The following is a 19928-nucleotide window of genomic DNA, read 5'->3' as shown; positions in this document are numbered from 1 at the left end:
GTTTTCTGCCCCTCCCCCAGGGATAGAGGGATTTTCCTTTCACCTTTCCTCCATCTTCATCCTCACCATCTGTGTCTTGGGGCAGTAGGACTTGAGGTCTTCCTCCAGCAGTTTAAGGCTTTTGTTCCTTAAGGGAGCCGTCCTGAGTGGTGTTTTGTGCTTTTCCTCCTGGCAGCTTCTCCCCTTTCCCAGGCCTTCACCATAGCTGGAAGCTTTCTCTGATGTCTTGCCCTGCATCCAGCCTTGTGAGTACCTGGTGAAGATGAGAAGAGCACGTGCCCCCTTGTCTTTGACGCTGGTCCACGCTTGGCTTTTAGCAGTTCATGGAAACTTTAAGCACATTCTTCATTCTTGCTTGTTTGGTGGACTGTCTTCTTTCTGAGCTCGGCCCCACGTAAACCCGTGCTCCTGTCCTGTCTCTCCTTACACTGCAGTCTTCTTGGCAGCCGTACAACCTTGGCTCACTTATAGGTCCCAGAAGATTGTGATTTTGTAGTTTATTCAGCTTTTTCTAATAATTGTTAGGGTAGGAGACACACTCTTCCCAGTATTCTACTTCCTAATCGGAAGTCTCTGTTTTTTAACTTCACTTTCTTTATTAATTTTCATTCTTTCCACTGTTTTCATGCCTTTTCTCATTGCTCTTTGTTTATTTTCAGTCTTGTCTTTTCATTTTTTGCACAATGGCAGTTAGTCTTCATTTCTCAGAGCAGCATCGTTCTCACATACAGTATAGCCCTGTGTTTTGCCCAGTCCTGAGACAATTAAAGTCCTCCTTCTTGGCATTAATTAAATCGTATCCATAAGTGAAGACGTGGGCACCGTTATAAAGTGTTCATCAGATCATTCAGGTTATCACTAACCTTGATTTTTTTTTTAGCTTATTAAAGTGAAAATTCAAAAATTTTAAGTGCTGTACAGAATTCTCACACCTCCAGGAATGTGTATGGGCCCTCCAGGAGTCTGTAGACTCAATCCAAGAAAGGCTGGTGGTGTTGGTCAGGGAACCAGTAGAGTCTGAGCATAGTCAGTGGTGCCTTGTCTGTCTAGTGTTGAGCAACTTGCTAATGACTTGATGGGATGTCCTCAAAAAATGAGAGGAAGCCTATAGGACAAATGCAGAATACAAAGACATATCCACCTATAATCTTAGTATTTGTATATATTATCAAGATTTGATATTAAGTAACCAACTTAGAGTCCTGTTATATAAACAATAAATATGTGTATTTGTAACTGTGATAAGAGCTATAGACTAGATAAATATAAGAGTACTTTTCTGATATGGACATGCCCTTTTTGTTTCAGCCTTAATTTAGGAAAAGATTAATCTCAGTTCTTCCCTCGATTGTTTGAAGAAGCCAGGGGCTGTACCATAACAGGAAACACCATAGTCTGAACAGTGCATTACTTGTGCCTTCTCTCCAGATCAGCAGGAATTGTGCCTCATCATTCTAGAGTAACCTGTGACTAGAAAGAGAGGGGGTAGAAAGAGACATTTACAGTGGGTTTGGGACTTGAGAAACCAAGGGAAACAATGAACCCTTCAATGTGAGCATGTCCACACTCCGGGAAGGGATGCTAAGAGCACTTCATGTTTCCTCTTCCTCAGCCCCTCCCTCAGACGTCACCTACAACCTGGTCGCCGCAGACCTGCTCCATGCCTTGCTGGCGGGCAGTGGGGCACCTTGTGTCCTGAAGGTGCAGAGCCTCTTTGTGTTAGATGAAAACAGCTACCCGCTACAACAGGATTTCTCCCTCCTGGATTTTTATCCTGACGACAGGAGGGTCCATGCCCTTCTCTGAGACCAGAGGAAGGAACTGCAGGCACTTAAAGGAAGAGCACTGAAATGATTTGTCTTTTGAAATGAATGACAGGGCTTTTGCTCAGGGTTTTAAAATAAGTATATTTTTTAAAGAGAGTTGTGTTAAAGATATTAATTAAAACTTTTTTTTCCCTAAGAAAATTCTTTGAGGTTTTTGTTTTTTGGCCTTTCCCTTTCTTGCTTCTAGAAAAATGATCTAGCAATGAAGGCAACACGCAGCATTTCATCAGGATGAAAGGCTCTGTCCATTTAGTCCCTGCTCCATTCCAGGCACTCTCCTAAGTACTAGGACGCGGACCTGAGGCGTTTCCGCAGGAATTGCTTTTCTGCTATGGTCACAAACTCTAAGTGCTTTCCTTACACCTACATTAATAAACCATAGACATGACATGATTTCCTTGATTATAACTATACATGACTATGGATTAGTTCATATAAGCCTACGTTTAGACAAGTTCCAGACGAGCATGTCTTTCGATAAAGAGGCATTGAAAATGTAGGAAACATGGTCATGTTTCAACTCTTTATCAGGGGAGGCAGAGAGTCACATTGTTCATTTCTAGGATTTGAGTGCCTCACTGAATTTGCTTGCCAGCAGACACTTTGCAGTTGGTTCTCTCATTACGACTGTAGCAGCAGCTCGTAGAGAAGGGTAGTCACCAATGAGGAAATAGGGAGCGGTACTTAACCTGGAAGTTTGGAGGATTACTAGATTAATCATATTGTATGAACATAACTAAATCCATGATAAAATGAACAAGTTTATTTTACTAGGTGTGTTTTTAAAAATTCTTTTGGTTCATTGAAATTGTTTTCTCTAATTCAGGCTTTTTTTTGTTTTTAACTTGGCTTCCCTAAAAAGGAACCTCAGGAGTTTTGTGATTCTCCTCAAAACCATATACAAAAATGATTGTATGAGAGTGCACACACACAAAAGTACCTTTTTCTGTGGAGAAGGGTCTGTAGTTCCCAACAAAACCTTTTTATATAGTATATGACAATTTCTTGTCATGGGAGATCAAGCTCCTGCCTGATCTCTTCCACTCCACAACTCCCTCCAAATGGTAACTCCTCTCTCCATCCTGGTATCTCTGATTCACTTCACTCCGTGCTCAGATAAGCTCAGATAGCAGGTCAGCAAATTGTCTGCATAATCAGATACTAGACAAGCTAAGGAATTGTCCTTATTTGCATACGTGTATAGTACAATGTATGCAGCACTGTGAACATACTGTCTGGAAGAATCTTACCAAAATTGTGTAGTGATTCCCCTGGGTGGGAAATCCTAGTTTTACTTTATTCTTTATTTTTACTTGATGGAATTACTAGGAAAATGTCCCTAACTTCTAAAGAATATAAATTCCCTATATTAAAAAAGATCACTGGGAATTCCCTGGCAGTCCAGTGGTTAAGACTCTGCACTTCCACTGCAGGGGGCATGGGTTCGACCCCTGGTTGGGGAACTAAGATCCCGCAACCCGTGCAGTGTGGCCAAAAAAAAATAAAAAATAATAAAAACATCACTTCCCAAATACAGAAAAAAAAATACATTCATGTAACCAATACCCCAATTAAGATTTAGAACATTTCCATCATTCTAAAAATTTCTCATTTCCACCTCCAGTTAGTCCCCTGCCACTCATGACAGGAAACCACTGTTCTGATTTCAATTACCATAGGTTAATGTGACCTGTTCTTGAACTTCATATAAATGAAATCATATAGCTTATATTCCTTGGTGACTTGCTTTTTTCACACAACATTTTTGAGATTAACCCAAGTTTTTATGTGACTCAATAGTTTATTCTTTTTATTGCCAAGGAATACACCAATTTTATGAATATATTACATTATCCATTTTCCTATGAAAGTTCACTTTCAGTTTTTGACTGTTATGAATACCTATAGATGTGTGGCTATAAACAAGTCTTCCTGTGGATGTATGTTTTCATCTTGAAGCTGGGGGCGTGTGGTAAATGCCTATTGAGATTGCTGGTTTGTGGGATAGGTGTATATTTAACTTTATAAGACACTGTCAGTGCACAGTTTCCAAGACTGCACAGTTTTACACACTCACCAGACATGTATGAGGATTCCAGTTTTACATCCTTGCCAACAACTGGGGGTGCCAATCATTTTCATTTTAGCCATTCTAATGGGTATAAAGTGGTTAAAAAAATCAGGTTAGTGGCTATTTTGGTGGGAGAGGGGAAGGTGGTCTTTGGGAGCGGGTGCAAGGGAAGATTCTGGGAGGGCTGGTTTACCAGTGAGCAATTGCCTCGCAGCTCTGAGGTAGGAGACGGGCCCCAGGCTGAGCAGCTGCAGCTGATCTCCTGCCAACGTTTTGAGATGGGATACCAGCAGGAGCAGTGGGCCCTGATTGGGCGCGTTCTTGTGGATTTCCTGGCCTGACACAAGCTCAGAGAAGGCCCTCAGTTTAGGGGAAGGACAAGAGGGAGAAGATGCCTGCTGGAACCCATCTTGGCTGAGTGATGTGCCCCACACCAGGGCCAAATATGGAGACGATTGGCCAAAACCAAAACCCAGAAAACTGACCCTATATAAGCAACCTAAGTTGCCCCTATTGCGTGCAACTCACTCTGAGCCCGACTGTGTGCTCCTCCAAACGTATTTTGTTTTTTCCACACATACACTGCCTCTTCCACACGTATTTTGCTTCTAATAAAAGCTTTTATCTTTTTCACATTCTTGGTCTCTTTGCTAAATTCTTCAAAGAAAACAAGAACTGAGGTCCTTTTTCCAGCTTTTCACCTCCGGAATCAGCTCCAAATTCGTCCTTCAATATATGCTCTGCAGACGGAATTCCCTTAAGCGTCTCTCCTTCGCAGTGAGTGTGATGCTAAACAGTAGAGGGCGCTAGAGATACATTGAGGGAGGCAGGCGCTTTTCTTGCTGTTTCAGTAGCCGCGCATCAGTCCAGATTTGAGTGCGAGGACACCGACCGGGTGGCGCTCTGCTCCGGCCACATTCCCTGGACGCCGCCGGTCCCTCCACCAGCATGCGGCCGGCCTGGCCCGTCAATCATGTTCCCATAGCCCTCCTGACAAGGAGGCCACCAGCTCCAGCCCCCTATCCGGTCTGCACCGGTGTGCCACCCACCCATCATCTACTCCCTGCGTTTGTCCTATCAGATTTGTCAATCAGCAAACCGGTAAAAACAAATTACCAAAGGACAGATAGAAATCAAATCTGGTCACTTGCTGGATTATACTTCATCAGTGGAGATGAACAGATAATTTATACAGACAGGAGTGAAAGAAAGGAAAGAGGAAAGAATGGAGGGCGGGAGGGAGGGAAGAGGGGAAAAAGGGAGGATGAAATGCGGAGAAATGCACAGCCACCAAAGGCGCACAAACAGAAGCGGCTCTATCCAATAGGCCCTTAAAAGTCCTTTAAAGGGTCCCAGGCTGTGGGACTGTTTGGGCACTACACCGTCGCTTTTTTGAGGTTTCTCTGGCTATATGTGATAACGACACCATTTTTAGACATCTGGAGTCTGATTCAAATTCCAGCTTCACCACTTCCTAGTTCTGGGGCCTGAGAGATGGCATCTCCTCCCTGATGTGTACTTTCCTCACTTCTAAGTGTGGGGCAGTTTCTCCTGGACTGCTGTGGAGTTTAACAAGCTGATGATGTGCAATGACCTAGTACAGTTCCTCAGAGCTAGTGCCTTTCTCCCCACGTTGACAGTCATTCCAGTCTGAGAAACCCAACTCTGAAATTGAGAGGGGAAGAGTGATCTGAGCAAATAATTCCATACTTGAAAATTAGGGGAAAAACCCCATAATAAGTAGATATTCCAATCTGTCTTCATAAAGGCATATTAAATTCAATTAAGGGGCTTCCCTGGTGGTGCGGTGGTTGGGAGTCCGCCTGACGGTGCAGGGGACGCGGGTTCGTGCCCCAGTCCGGGAGGATCCCACGTGCCACGGAGCGGCTGGGTCCGTGAGCCATGGCCGCTGAGCCTGCGCGGAGAGGCCACAACAGTGAGAGGCCCGCGTACCGCCAAACAAACAAACAAACAAATTCAATTAAGAAATGTATCCATTTTGTTGAAAGATCCGGCCTTATAGAATGTAATCAGCAAAATACTTGATCCTTTTTTCCCCCAGTCATCCATTCAAACCTGCTTGGCAGGTAGCTTCTCCCTGCCATTTGGATAAAATCTAGGGCAAGTCCCATGACTTTTTTGAGCACTCTTATGTAACAATAAATTTTTCCTATAACTTCTACTTGCAAAAACAGGTTATGTTCAGCACTTGAAATGTCCAGTCATGCAGTGATCCAAACCTCCAACTTCATTTATTTTTTTATTTTTATTTTAAATTTTTTATTGGTGTATAGTTGCTTTACAATGTTGTGTTAGTTTCTACTGTACAGCAAAGTGAATCAGCTATACATATACATATATCCCCTCTTTTTGGGGATTTCCTTTCCATTTAGGTCACCACAGAGCATTAAGTAGAGTTTCCTGTGCTATACAGTAGGTTCTCATTAGTTATCTCCAACTTCATTTAAAGTGTACGCCTCCCCCTCACTCCTGCCCTGACCTGGGCTCATGCCTATAGCAGGCCACAGCAGAAGATCGGCTTGGAGCACTGTTTTCCTGTTTCTCCAATTTGTGCTCCCACCCCTCTTTTCCCAACTTCCTAACAGGGATTTCTGATCATCCACACAGGGGCAGGGAGGGGGTATGGGAAGGCCACCTAAGGGGCAGGAGAGGTTCTAACATGACCAGTCATGAGCTAGAGTACTCACGAGGGTTCTTCAAGAGCCTCCTTTCTCTGCAGGTTCCTGTGACTCAGGTTTGCCCCAGAGTGTGGGTTGGCACACAGCCCCCTCCCCATCCCCTTTAAAGGTCTTATTACATTTTTTGGAAATGGAAGTCTGGAAATTATGCTTCCTGACACTTACGAACAGGGTTCCAGGATGAGTTTACCAAATGTGAGACACTCAGGTGAAGCTAGAGGGTGGAAAGAAGGTAAAAATTCATCCTTTTCTCCCTTTGACTGTGACATTTATGACAGCAGGATGCTCAAGGCTCTTGCAGTAATTTGAGCAAAGAATTTGTGCAAATTCTGCCCAGTCGTCATTATGGGATACCAAATAGGCAGCAATGGCTTTGAGACCTGGCAGCAGCTACGAGGCAGGGAGGTCTCCTCCTCAGGGACTGCACCTGCACAGCCAAGCACAGGGCCTGGCTTTCCCCATTTCTAGGGAACATCAGTATGGTGCACTGAGTTATCACCGCAATCCTTAACCCCCCCCTGTAGCTGTATCCATTGCTATGGTGCTTTGCAGTTCCTCTCACAAAAAGTGTAGTTTACCTCCCTGCCCCTTGATTTTGAACTTGGCCACATGACTTACTTCAGCCGATGGGATATTAGGTGACACAACACAAGCACAGGGCAGAAATGTGTTTGCCCTTCTTCTGCCTTCCCCATGAGAAAAGCTTTCCCTGGGTAGCTGCTGCCCCTTCAGCTGGAGCTCAGAATGAACAAACATGGAGCAGGCCTGGATGAGGACCCAAGCCTGGCCAGACCCACAGCTTGAAAGTGAGTTGCCTAACCTAGATCAGCCCACACTCAGCTGACCCATAGATGTGTGAGAAATAAATGCTCATTTTAGTATAACACCGAGATGTTGAGATTGTTTGTTATGCACCATTATTCCAAAAATAGCCAACTGATACAAGCAACTTTTCTCCTTTTAGCTTCATCAGCCTCCCAAGAAGGCTGTGTAACTTGTGTCATCAAATTCCCTGTATAAAATCACTCTTTGCTAAGAATTCTTTTTCTGGGAGAAGAATTCTTAGAAAATAATTATTTTTCTGCTTGAGTCAGAGTTATGTTCATTGCTGAGAACAACTAGAAAACCTGAACCAAATACAGAAAACTTCTTTGCTGAAGAGCTGCCAAGTTGACAAGCATTTGGTGGACCACGATCTCAGAAGGAGGAAAACACAAGGAGATGAGCTGACGTGCTGTGAGCCACTTTTCCCTTCAGGAAACTTGCTGATTCTAGTTAAGAGGCTGAGCATTTGGACAGAGGGCCATGGCTAAGAGGCAGAAAAGGCAGCACTCTGCAGCTGGAGAGACAAGACACTGGAGATTGGGGTTGCCAAGGCAGCTGGGGCTGGAGGGGCCAAGATGTCAGATAAAAGGGAGACACAAAAAAGAAATTCTAGGGAATTCCATGGCGGTCCAGTGGTTAGGACTTGGCACTTTCACTGCGGTGGCCCAGGTTCATTCCCCATTCTGGGAGCTAAGATCGTGGAAGGGATGCTGCGTGGCCAAAAAAAAAAAAAAAAAGAAAGAAAAGAAAAAGAAGTTCTGAAATGTGAATAACATTTTAAAGCCGTTGAAAGAAAAGGAAATGTCAACCTAGAATTCTATATTCACAAAAGTTTTTGGTGGATTTCTTAGGATTCTCTATATACAAAACCATGTCATCTGCAAATAAATATAGTTTTACTTCTTCCTTCATGACCTGGATGCCTTTTATTTCCTTTTCTTGTCCAGTTACCCAGCCACTGCAATTTGGCAAGAGATAAAGAAGGCATAAAGATTGGTGAGGAAGAAGTAAAACTACCATTCACAGAGGCCATGACTATATACAAAGAAAGTACAAAGAATCCACAGACAAACTATTACAAGTGACTTGAGCAAGGTCACTCACTAGGTACAAAGTCAACATACAAAAATCAATAGAATCTCTCTATATTGGAAACAAACAAATATAAAACACCTAAGAATAAATCCAAGAAAAGAGGTGCAAAAACACGTTCCTGAAAACCATGAAACATGTTTAAGGAAACTTGCAAAAGACTTAAAGAAATAGAGGGATACACCATGTTAATGGGTTGAAGATTCAACATTGTAAAGATACCAAATGGCCACCAAACTGATCTATATACTCCATGAAGAATCCAGCCAAATTCTAGCACTTTTTTGGTGTGGAAATTGAGAAGCTGGTTCTAAATGATTTATGGAAATGCCAAGGGCTTCATGCTGCTGGGGTCACCTTGTGGACAGTATCGAGATAGCCCAGGCTGGCTGTCGTCTCTGGTCTACGGAGGCACTTGTGTATTTTTTACCCTGACTGCATCTGTAGAAGGGGGCCAGTCCAGTATATCACCCCCACCTCCCCATCAGAGCAGAGAGCCTGCCTGTCTCTTGCCATTGAGATTTTTCAACCGTGAGTAGGCCATACCCGTCCATTCTGTCCTGCAAAGGGAAAACTTACCAACTTTTCCAAGTGGGCCTGGAAAGGTCACTGACAGCCATGAACCTCCCCTTGAAATGTGGAGGTGGTTGGCACCTGTGGTTTCATGACCCCAGGTGAAAGGGGAACAGTTCCATTTTAGTAGCTGGCTATACACACAGAGAATATACAAACAGAGAATGCCTATTATGTGTGTGCTACAGCACTATTAGAAATTCCTGGAGCGTGGACTACATTAAAAATGTACCCGTGAAATAAGTGAGGAAAAGCAAACACAAGGTATTCTGCGCGTATGGACCACCACCAGCAAAGCTTATATTTGTGCATTGGCAGACAATGGAGGGGAAGTCAAAGAGGCACAAACCGACGTCAACATTCACTACTTGCTTTTGCAGAAGTTGCTTCACTGCCTAAGAAAAGAGAAGATTCTGTTTTAAGTGTTGTTCGAATTACACAGTAACGAGGCTTGAATCTGCAAGTTTAGTAGCATTTGGGTGAAAATACAAACTGTCTGATAAGTAACAGTGACAAGCACAAGGGCTGCCGGTGACCTTGAGTACATCTTCACGGGAAGTTGAGGGAACTTCCATCTTAATGAAGTTTACACCGACACCTACCACAACACAATAATCATAGTGGAATTGCTAGGCTTACGGGAAAAGCTTTCAGCCCTATGGGCTATGCTTTGGCCACATGCTTTCACCATTTCATGCCCAAAGTGAGAGCCCCAGCAGCGGACGCCCAGAACCCGTCCACCACTTGGTACCTGGGTGGGCTGCTTTCTCCTGCAGGTGTGAAGCGAGTGAGTCGCGATCCCCAGGAGCCTTTTCTCCCAAGCCCTGCTGCCCAGGCATCCTGGGGACTGTTCCGCACCTACATGCTGATCCAGTTTCTCAGATTGTGCTATTCATTGTGGACCAACCGAAATAAATGCTTTGGGCAGTTCATTTTCTCCACCAGGCAGAAGGCAGAGAAACCACAGAGGAAAAAAGTGGAGGCTGAGCATCAACACATCATCAGTTTTCCAAGTTTCCCTGGCACTCCATGCAACGTGCACAGCTATGCTTTCACTCTAGAGAGTATTTCTTCCCCATGCCTGAGATTCCGGTCCAATTCGAGACTGGGATGACCAGGAGCCAGGATTCCAAGCCCAGGCAGCCCCACGGGTAAAGAAGGATGGAATGAGTCAGGAGGGCCTCTCGTGCTGGTGAGATGTAACCCAGCGGCCGCAACACTGTCCTGGCAGGGGCTCTCTTGTCGTCTCTTCTCTCCTGCACATCGGCACTCGTGATCCCCCGGCTCGGGCTGGTCCTGCAGCCCAGTGAGAATGCTGGATGCGGCTTCCAGGCCTGTGGCTGTCAGGCCTGGCTGTGGGGAGATAGGGCTCCTGGAGCAGACCCAAGGTCCCTGCCGGGGTCAGGGCTCAGTGGTGCGGCAGAGCGCGTGCCAGCGCCTCACCAGCTCCTTGGGTTTGCTAAGCATCTCGTTCCAGTGCTCCAGCTCTTTGCCTCGGGCGTACATGTAGGGGCCCACCACCACCTGGCCCAACTCGCGGCTCCCTGCGGGGGGGCGGGGCGGGAGAACACTGTCATTCTCTGGAGCCCAGAAGCCACATGACCTCAGCCATCCCCAGTGCCTTCCCTCTCTCTCTCTCACTCCTCCCCTCGAAGGAAGTAGCCAGCCCCCTCCCTCTTTAACAGCCTCCAAAGAGGTCTTGACTTTGATCTGGAGTGGCAGCTGGCAGGGGAAGGGAGCCCAGGTGGAGAGCCTGCCTTTCCGTTGGGGCACCCACTCTGCCCCCACCCTCCCGGTGGGCCGTCAAATCTGCCTCACATCAAAGAGCCGAGGGAGGAAGGGGCCCCTCCAGAAGGAAGCCCTCTTCCATCAGCCTGCTGTATATTCAGGGCGAGTATCCAACAATGATTTTCACCCACCAACTACCACAGTGGAGAAGGGGCTTGAGCTCTGGCCCATGAGACCAGCTGGCCCGACAGCTCTGCCTCAGTGACAGTGGACACTGGGGTGGGGGGCAGTATGGGAGAGCAGCCTGGGATAACTCCACCCTCTCATCCACACTGAACCTGACCCAGGACCCTCAAGACTTGTACAGAAGGCGTGAGGCAACACAAGGGCACATAGAGACCCACGGCACCAGGTCGTTGGGCTGGTGGCACGTAGCTGTGCCGTCTCCCAGCCTCTCTGGTGATCTGCTCCAGGAGGCGGTAGCAGAGGCCTTCCTTTAACCTCTTTCTAGGGCGCTATGGACAATCAAACCCGAGCAAAGCTGGGTGTGAATCCCAGCTCCCTCACTAGCAAGCTCCGCGTTCTTGGGCAACTATCTCAGTCTCTCTGAGCGCTAGTTTCCTTAGGCGGGGAACAGAAACCATGCAGCTCCCTCCAAAGGGTCCGTGCTTCCTGCATGCACAGCATTGCCCCCACGGCCTGAGGTTAAGGGAGCAGCCTTACTGTCCCCTTCGGCCCTCTGCAGCACTGCCAGGCTGAGGCTCGCCGTGTCCAGCTCGGCAGGGTCGGCCTTGAAGCTGAAGGTCTCGCTGTACACAGGGTTGGCGGAGCCCAGCACAGCCGAAGTCTTCTTGCACTTGACGAACTTGTTGTGGTTCATCAGAGACACCTTGACAAGCACACCTGGGGGGCAGTGCAGACCGCAGGCTAGGAGGGGCGAGCAGGGGCCCAGCCTCCAGCCTGTGGGAGGTCCGGCTGGGAGGGCACATGCCCCGCCTGGGCGCCAGGACCCCATTACTCACAGCTGCTGCAGCCAAAGGGCGTTACGAGAGGAAGCGGGGTTGATTACGGGGTTGATTAGTGTACTGCCTGCAGCCGAGGAAACGCTCGGCTCCCTTCCTCTTCTCTCCTCTCTGTCTCCGGAACGCACCCACGGCCAGGCTGGGCTTTGTTCCTGGAACCTAGCACCACACTCCCATCCCTCCCCACAGGGGGCAGGTCCTGCCTGCCGGGTGCTCAGGCCTCCTGGGGCCCCTAAACACCTTCTCCTTCAGAGGCCAAGTTTTTTGGGGGGGAGGCTTAGATGGGTTTTGGATCTGCAGTGGAGGGTTGAATGCCAGCTTGCTTACAGTGAGCCAGAGGCAGAGACGCATGGGGGCAGACACTGTGTGGCTGGGGGGGTTCACAGTGGGGCGGGACATGCGGGGTGAGCCCGAGCAGGGCTCCTGTGCCCCCAGCTCCCAGGCTCCAGTTGAGTGACCAGCTCTGCACGCAGGGGTGCCAGCTCCCAGCTCCCGGGGCAGGGGGGCTCAGGGCCTCTTCCTGGAGGAACTGGAACCTTCGCAGAAGGGCAGGGGCGGAGTCAGGCAGCGCAGGCAAGGAGCCAAGACACCGCTTTGCGAAAAGGGAGGGGCAAACTTGGTCTCAGGTGTCTTAGGGGTCTTGATGGAGGCCAAGGAGACGCAGCCCTGGGATTCACATAAGGAAGCAGCTTCTCACGCCACAGCCGCGCAGAGCGGGAGGGCGTGGCTCGGGAGGCAGTGATGCTCCCGGCAGCACATGCGAGCAGAAGCTGGACGGCGGGGGTGAGGGTCCTAAGCTCACGGGGTGGGCCCTGCCCCAGGGCGAAGGCTTACTGACAAAGCTCGTGTCATCCTGGAGGAGTCGGAGGCCCTTGGCTCGCAGCACGATCACCGTGAGGCGGTTCAGGCAGTCGTTGTAGCTGAGGCAGAACTGGAGGTCGCCAAACTTGGAGGGAGGCTGGAGAGGCCGAGAGGAAAGCACCCCTGTCACCCTGGTAGGTACTGGAGGCCCCCATGCCCTCCTCCTTCCTCCCAGCAGGCAGGCCCTGGGTACTCCGTGACATAGCCACACTCCCTCCTGGAAGCCCACCCACCATTTTACAGATGGGGAGTTGAAGGGGCACGCTGAAGATCACACAGTAGTAAGGACCAGAGCTGAGGATTCAAACCCGGGTCTGGGGTATTCCAAGGCCTATTCTGAGCCACCCGGACCCTCACTGGGGGTTGGGGGAAGGGTAGGTAGTTTCCTTGGCTGGTCCGTTTGGGGTGTCATCTTTCACAGCTGTCTGATCTGGATGGGAATCCAAACGTGGATTTTTCAGGATGCTCCAGGTAATCTGACCTCCAGGGCAAAAGAGGCTCAGGCACCCCTCCCTGCCCAGGCTCCACACACCCTCCTTGTCCCACGCAGCTCCGGCCCGGGCCCACCATGCTGAGTCACGCTTGTAGGGGTGGTGGGCAGTATGCTGAGGGCTGACACTGGCCAGCAGGTGCTGGGCCACACCTGCTGGCTGTCCACGGTAGTCTGACACATGGTGGCATATGTCTGGTGACCCTGACCTTTACCTCCAGGCTCTCAGCCTCCAGGTCTCTCCAGATGACGCGCCGACAGTCGCCCGCCAGGGTCTCCGTCTTCAGGGGGAACAGCACCTGGCCCAGGAGCTGGTGCTTCCTCTGCCTGTCCACGTGGTACACCGTGAACCTCAGCACCCTCTGGGTGACACTCTTGCTGGGCACCTGAGGGAAATGAGGGCCCAGCTGGGCTCAGGTGTGGAGTCAGGGGATGGGATGGCGTGGTATGTTCTGGATACAGGATCCTTCCATGAGGGGTGTCTCAACCAGGGACCTGTGCACCCCAAACCCAGGCATCCTCAGGGGACCCTTCACTGCCGTTGGGCCAGTATCCCGGGGAGGTGGCAGGGTGTGCTCCAAGGACCAGCAGCACACACCACCCCCTGGACCTCAGAAGTGCAGGACCTTAGGCTCCACCCAGACCCGTGAAGCAGAATCTACATTTAACAGGGCATCCAATGATTTGCCTACACATAACCGTGTAAGAGGCCCCCGCACTGGAGCCCAGGGAACCCGCCTGTCTCTGCTACCTGAGTTGGGCACCTGAACAGCCCTCTCCCTGAGACTCAGTCTCCTCACCTGTAAAATGGGATCATGTTTCTTACTCTCTGGGTTATAAAACCACGAATGGCAGATGGTTAATTAATAGTGATTTTCTTCTCTTCTTCTTCTCCTTCCCCTTCCCCTTCCCCCGTAAAGCACAGAGAGGCCAGGAGCAAGTCGGTGCAGGGACAGGGCAGGGAAGTGATGGGTGTAACTACGCAAGCACGACGTGCGGCTGATTCAAGCCTCCCCACCTTGGATCCGGATGTCCTAAGAGGAGCAGGTTCACCTGTGAATTCTCACAGCCTCGGCACCAGCAGGACAGCCAGGGGCTGGGCCGCGTGCCACCCCTCTTCTCAGTGCTCAGCCCCGGAAGAAGGCAGGAGTCACACTCTTGCCAGATGCAGACTGGCCTCTCCGTACCTTGCCGGCCAGCCTGCTGCCCTGCTCTTAAAAATGTTTGTCCCGGGCCTCCCGGCAGCTCTTGATTGCTGGCTTCCCGTAAGGGCCCCAGTCACCTGCTGAGGCTCCCAGGCCGCCGTGAGCTTGGCTCAGTGCCCCGGCAGCCTCAGCACCTCCAGACCCTGAGCGCATCCGCCCACCATGCTGCCAAGGCGCCACCTGTCGTAAGATGGCTCTCAGGTCCTGCTCTGGCTTCTGACGGGACAGGTGAGTTCCTGCCCCCACCCCAAGGGGCCTGGGGGGTCTCCGCCTCCGCCTTCCGTGGATAACCTTGCCAGAGAGCTCCTCGTGTTCCAGGGCTTTGGGGTGCCTCCTTGAGCTCCATGAGCCAGGGCCTGGCATTCAGTGGGTGTTCCAAGAATATGTTTCTGTTTCTCACCTCCAGGCAACCTGGACAGGAGGAGCCTAGCCTGCTACCCCCCATCCCTCAAGTCTCTCATCTTCCCCCACCATGCAAGGGTGAGGGCTCTTGTACACCCTGACCTGGCAGGAGGGGTAAAGCAGAGCCTGTGGCACAGGGGTCCTGGGGGCTGCAGAGCCGTGGTTAGCACAGATGGCTGGGGCTCTCCTGCGCAATGTCTGTCCTTCCCAGGAGGGAGAGGGCCCCAGACCCTGCCCGCTCCGGAGGCCGTACCTGAAAGATGAAGTGCTCGTCGAACTGTGGGCTGGTTGTTCCGCATTTGTTCTTGGACTGGAGAAAGCGCCGCTCATCCGGTAGCAGGTGGAGCTTCACCAGGGGGCTACAGGGCTCTGAGGGGGCTTGCAGCCGCTGTGCCTTGATCAGGCCCACCAGCAGTCGCTCGGCCCGCTGCTGGTATTCCACAGAGAACCACAGCCGTCCCAGGCAGCCCTCAGGGAAGTGGGTCTAACTTTTGTCCTCCGGGATCTTGTAGAGCTCTGGATTGATGGTCCCCACCACGCATGCGTCTCCTACAACACAGGGGCTGGGAGGACTGGCAGGCCAGGGGAAGGCAGGGGCATGGGGGACAGCAAGCTCTGGGCTCCACTGCCACACCTCTCCTGGCCCAGCCCTTCCTGGCTGAGCTTTGACCAGGCAGTTCACTGGCCTCTCCTGACTACATTCGCCCCGCTCTCTTCTCCAGACTGAACACAGCCCCTCTCTCTAGTGCAGCTCCCCCAAGAGGCCTTCTCAGCACTAAGGCATTCTACATCCAGGCCTGCTCCTCCCTGGGGCTCCTAGCGGAGGCCACAATATTCATTCAACCCCTGCTCCCGTGACCGACCCCCACCCCCAGAGGTCAGGGCCTGCAGGGCGGGGCACAGTTCCCAGCATCTGGCCTGGCCCCTTTCTGTGGTGTCCAGAGGGTGTCTCAGTAATATAGTGTTGTCCCTGTTCTTCCTCTTTAAATTAGAAGGGCCCAGCTGATTACTGGGTGGTTCCGGGGAGGCCTTCAGAGCACAGAGGCAGCAGAGAGCTGTGCGCCCAGCTTCCACCATGCCGCCTTCTGCATTGGCCAACCCATCATCCGGAAGCAGGACACAGCACAGGTTCTGCACCCAGGAACACCAGGGTTCCAATTCCAGATCTGTTGCTTACTGCCTCTGTGACCTTGGGCAAGGCACTGTTAACCTCCGGAGCCTCAGTTTTTTAATGTGTAAAATGGGGTGATAATCCCTTCCCCAGCCCCAGAGTTATGGTCTAACTCCAAAATGGCACATGAAGCCACATCTGGCCCAGGCTGGGGTGCGGCAGGCATTTGGTAAACCCAAGCACCTGGAAAGAGTGGTCCCTGGGCAACTCTGGTATCCCCAGGGCCATCCAGGCTCTTTTCTGGAGCCAGGCCCATGAAACCAGATGGGTCCGCCCTGGCCTGAGCAGACCATGACCCCTGGGCAGGCCCTGGTGGGCACACTCACCAAGATTGCTGCGGGTGGCATGAGGCAGGAGCTCCGGCGCTGGGCAGGGGTCCTGTGGGGCCTGGGCCCACTCTCTGCTGCTCAGGGACACCCAGTCTTGGCTTTGGAGGGAAGGGGGCACCACGAATGGTACACCTGGTGGCCTGTCCAGAGGCACGGAGATGACATGTAGGTGGCTAGTGAACAGTGTGGCCTCAGAGCGCTCAGCCCAGAGGGGTTGAGTGCCAGGCACTGGAGGAAAAAAAGCCAGCAGGAGCCAGGAGGAGGCAAGAGCACCATTTTCTGGGCCCACACCAGGGCACACACACACACACACACACACACACACACACACACAGCCAGAGGCAACACCTCTGTCTGCCCACAGCAGTGCTGACTTGGAGAAGGAGCACAGCTTCCGGAGTAGGCCTGCCTGGGTTTGAATGCCTCTTCTGCCACTTCCTAGTTGTGCTATCTGGACCCATTACTTACGTCCACTGAGCCTCACTTTCCTTAGCTGGAAAACGGGCTTCATAACACCTGCCTCACAGCTGTGGTGAGAACTGTGGGGTTTCTTTGTGATAGCTCCCGGCCTGCTGACAGCACAGAGGAGGCCCTCCGTAAACAGACCTTTCCTTCCCCACGCCGCTCCAGGGGAAACGCCACAGGGAGGGCCCGAAGCAAGAGCAGGAGCTCCCTTGGCCCCAAGGCCCCAATCCTGCCTCACCTGCTCGCCTGGGTCCTGGCATCCGGTGGGCAGAGCTTGTGTCCCTGTGTGCTGGAGGCAGCCGTGGTCCCTGACAGCTCCTCATAGGCGAACGTGGCGCAAAGCCTCTTCCAGAGACACCGGCTCACCACCATCAACAGCAGCAGTAGCAGCAGTCCCCCAAGGATGCCCCCAATCACCAGGGCCACCTGCTCTGGGGGCAGACACCACCGGGATGTGATGCCTGGGGAGAGCCACGCCCCTTCACACCACTGGCAGGCTGGGGACAGGATTTGAGCAGCAAGGCCACGCCCCTGGGTTGGACCCCAGGGATAACACAGAAGCAGGTTTAATGTATCTGCTGGGGAGGGGTGCTGCTGGCTGGGCTCTGCTGGGTCTCAAGGAGATATCATCTCCCTTATGGTCCTAGTGCACTGGGCAGAGCTTTCTGGTTTCCCTTGGAAAGCAGCTGGCCCGGGACTTGGGATTCTGGGTGAAATGAACCATTTCCTTGTGCTCCTGCGTAGAAATTAACCCTTCTCTTATGAGAACCGCCATCTTCCCTGGACTCCTGTTCAGGCTTGAGGGTGAGCTGGGCACCCTGCACTTAAGGAAAGCAGGGGAAGGGATGACGGCCTGGGGGGCACTCAGAGCCCTACCCTTTGGGTCCTGGAACCTGCTGAGAGGCTGGACTGTAGCTTGAATTCTGTAACTTTCTCTAAAAACCGCTCCCTCCACCGAGCCCTCTCTCACAGCAAGCCCACTTAGCGGAGTCGGTGGGAGGCGGTGGAGGGGATGTGGATGAAGATGGGAGCAGCGAGCGTGAGAAACCAAAACACAGGCACTCTGCTACCGGCACCTGCACCCCACACTTGCCCGGACCTGGGAGGCTTCAGTCTGAGCCGGCTGAGAGAGCTCGGACCCTCGATCCTGCGCTAAGCAAGGAAGGTCCCTCTTTCGGGTCACGTGCGGGCGCGGGGCTTCCCAGGCTCTGGGGTCAGGACCCGGTTGGGTGGTGAGAAGGAAAGACACCCACACCTCCTGACCCGCAGCTAGCTGCGAGGACCGGGACTTACGCTCCATCCCCGCTCCCCGCTAGGAGCGGGAGGCAAGGCAGGGCTGCGCCCCAGCAGAGGCCCGCGGGGTGAGGGAAAGTGCTGCAACGGGTGGCTGAGGGGCCGGGGCGCGGAGCGCGGCGCCGGGGTAGCGGGTGAGGAGGCGAGGGCACTTACCCTCCATGGGGCTGCTCTGGCCGGCCGTTGGGGCGCGGACACGGGGCTCGGTCGCGCCTCCCGCCGCCGCCGCCGATGCAGCCGGGCGGGCTTTTAAAGCGCCGAGCGGGGCCGTCGGACGGACGCGGGGGACAGTACCTCGTTGCGCTCCGGTCAGCAAAGAACGGCGGGGGCAGGGACCCAGCTCCCGGAGGCCGCGGCTCCGCCCCTGCCCGGCCCTGGTCGTGGCCCTGGAAGGGCGCGGAGCCGACCCTGCGCTCCCGGAACCGAAGGGCTCCGCGCGGAGCGGGGCGCCCGGGGCTCCCCGCGGCTGAGGCGCGAGGGCCAGGTTTCTCGGGCGCAGAGCTAAAGCCTGCTCCGCCCGCGTCTGGTAGACGGCTCCGCACCTGGCTCTTCACCCCTGGCGGCCTTGGCACGCGCTGTGCCCGTCTAGGAATGCGCCTCCACCTTCCGCAGATCCTCTGCAGACTGAGGCCCAGCTCCGACCCCTGCTCCCGGGAGCTTTCGCGGATTTCAGGGCCGAGTCTCCGCGCCTGTCCGGCCCCGGCGCTGCGGCCTGACCGCGGGGGAGCGCAGGGCGGCGCCCAGGTTTACAGGTTTGCCGGCTCAATAGACACAGACAGCAATGAGGCGTTGGAGAGCGCAGATTCCGCAGCTCAGTTGGGTTAATAATAGTACTCCCTCTAGGGTTAACGTATCTAATGTATTCAGATAGGTGACTGGCTCAAGGCTGGGGGAGCGCGGCGCGTGCCAGCCTCTATTGTGATTATCTGACGGAGGGCGGTTTCGCCTAGGCCTCGTCCCTACTCTGCACCCACAGTAACCTTTGTTTGTTTGTTTGTTTGTTTTTTGGCCCAGCCGTGAGGCTTTTGGGATCTTAGTTCCGCGACCAGGGATCCAACACGTGTCACCTGCAGTGGAAGCGAGGAGTCCTAACCACCCACTGTCACTATTTCTATAGTGATTACTGTCAGACTGCAGGGGCTACGCCAATGGAGGCTGGTGAACGCAACCTTGACGGAGAGGCTGGAGTAAAGGCCCTCCTGGTCCGCAGCCTGCTCTCACCCAGCGTGCAACCCCGTAGAGGATGAGCACTCTCCCAGGGCCCGCACGGCGTCCCTGCGGAGAGCTCTTGTGGGAGCGTCTTAGGCTTCGAAGCATCTGTAAGTGGGGAAGGAAAGGAAGATATTTGTGGGCGGAGGGAGGGTCGGTCTTGTTGTTTCACGGTCTTGAACGTTGTGTCCAAAGACAGAGCCTGAGCCTGAGCCTGGACCTTGCTCCCAAGTGACACCTGTGCCTATCAAGGGAAGGAGGAGGCAGGGTAGACAAGGTGAAGAGCCCGCCAGTCTGTCAGTGTGCCTTAGGCCCCGCCCTGCCTGAGCCCTAAATGACCTGAGGTGGGATGGGTGGTGAACAGGGATCCCACTCCCTTCAGGGGAAGGAGTTTGTCTGGGAGCCTTTGGTCGCTAGAGTGCAGAGGAAGTGTGGTCAGTCTTTTTCAGGATCTAGATGGGCGTGGGGTGGTGAGAAGATGGGGCCCTGAAAGTGTCCCGGAGGAGTGGGACCTCTCATTCTACTCCACCCCCTCACCCTGCTAGGTAGAGGCAGGGCATTTCCCCCACTGCCCTTTCCCCTCCCTCCGCGACCAGTCTTATTGGCCGGAGTGTCTGGAAGACCTGAGGCCCTGACCTCTGCTTTCACCAGGCTGGAGATGGGGGCG

General features: G+C 52.6%; 3 protein-coding genes across 5 annotated transcripts in view; 2 read left to right on the top strand and 1 right to left on the bottom strand.

The window, feature by feature from the left end:
• SHLD2 (shieldin complex subunit 2) overlaps nt 1-1888 on the top strand; it is a 103572-nt gene extending 101684 nt beyond the window's left edge. For all 3 annotated transcript variants that reach the window (XM_082854223.1, XM_082854221.1, XM_082854222.1), the window contains one exon: nt 1613-1888. In XM_082854223.1, coding sequence (XP_082710349.1) covers nt 1613-1806 — 194 coding nt within the window. In that variant the 3' untranslated portion in view covers nt 1807-1888. The remainder of the gene's footprint in view (nt 1-1612) is intronic.
• An 8599-nt stretch (nt 1889-10487) lies between these two features.
• Nucleotides 10488-18059, bottom strand: LOC309971427 (synaptotagmin-15-like; the record flags this gene model as incomplete). Its single annotated transcript, XM_082854422.1, is given in 9 exon segments — nt 10488-10630; nt 11538-11717; nt 12671-12794; nt 13403-13573; nt 15048-15278; nt 15282-15343; nt 16292-16434; nt 16998-17190; nt 18053-18059. Coding segments are annotated over 9 exon segments (1254 nt in total).
• Nucleotides 14555-19928, top strand: part of GPRIN2 (G protein regulated inducer of neurite outgrowth 2) — a gene marked incomplete at its 3' end in the record, with an annotated part of 37293 nt that continues 31919 nt past the window's right edge. Inside the window, exon 1 of the mRNA XM_082854226.1 lies at nt 14555-14620. The remainder of the gene's footprint in view (nt 14621-19928) is intronic.

Source organism: Leucopleurus acutus (genome assembly GCF_964270905.1).
Source record: "Leucopleurus acutus genome assembly, chromosome: 14".
NCBI lineage: Eukaryota > Metazoa > Chordata > Mammalia > Artiodactyla > Delphinidae > Leucopleurus > Leucopleurus acutus.
Note: the sequence above shows the minus strand (reverse complement) of the source record. Positions and strands in the feature narration are given on the sequence as shown.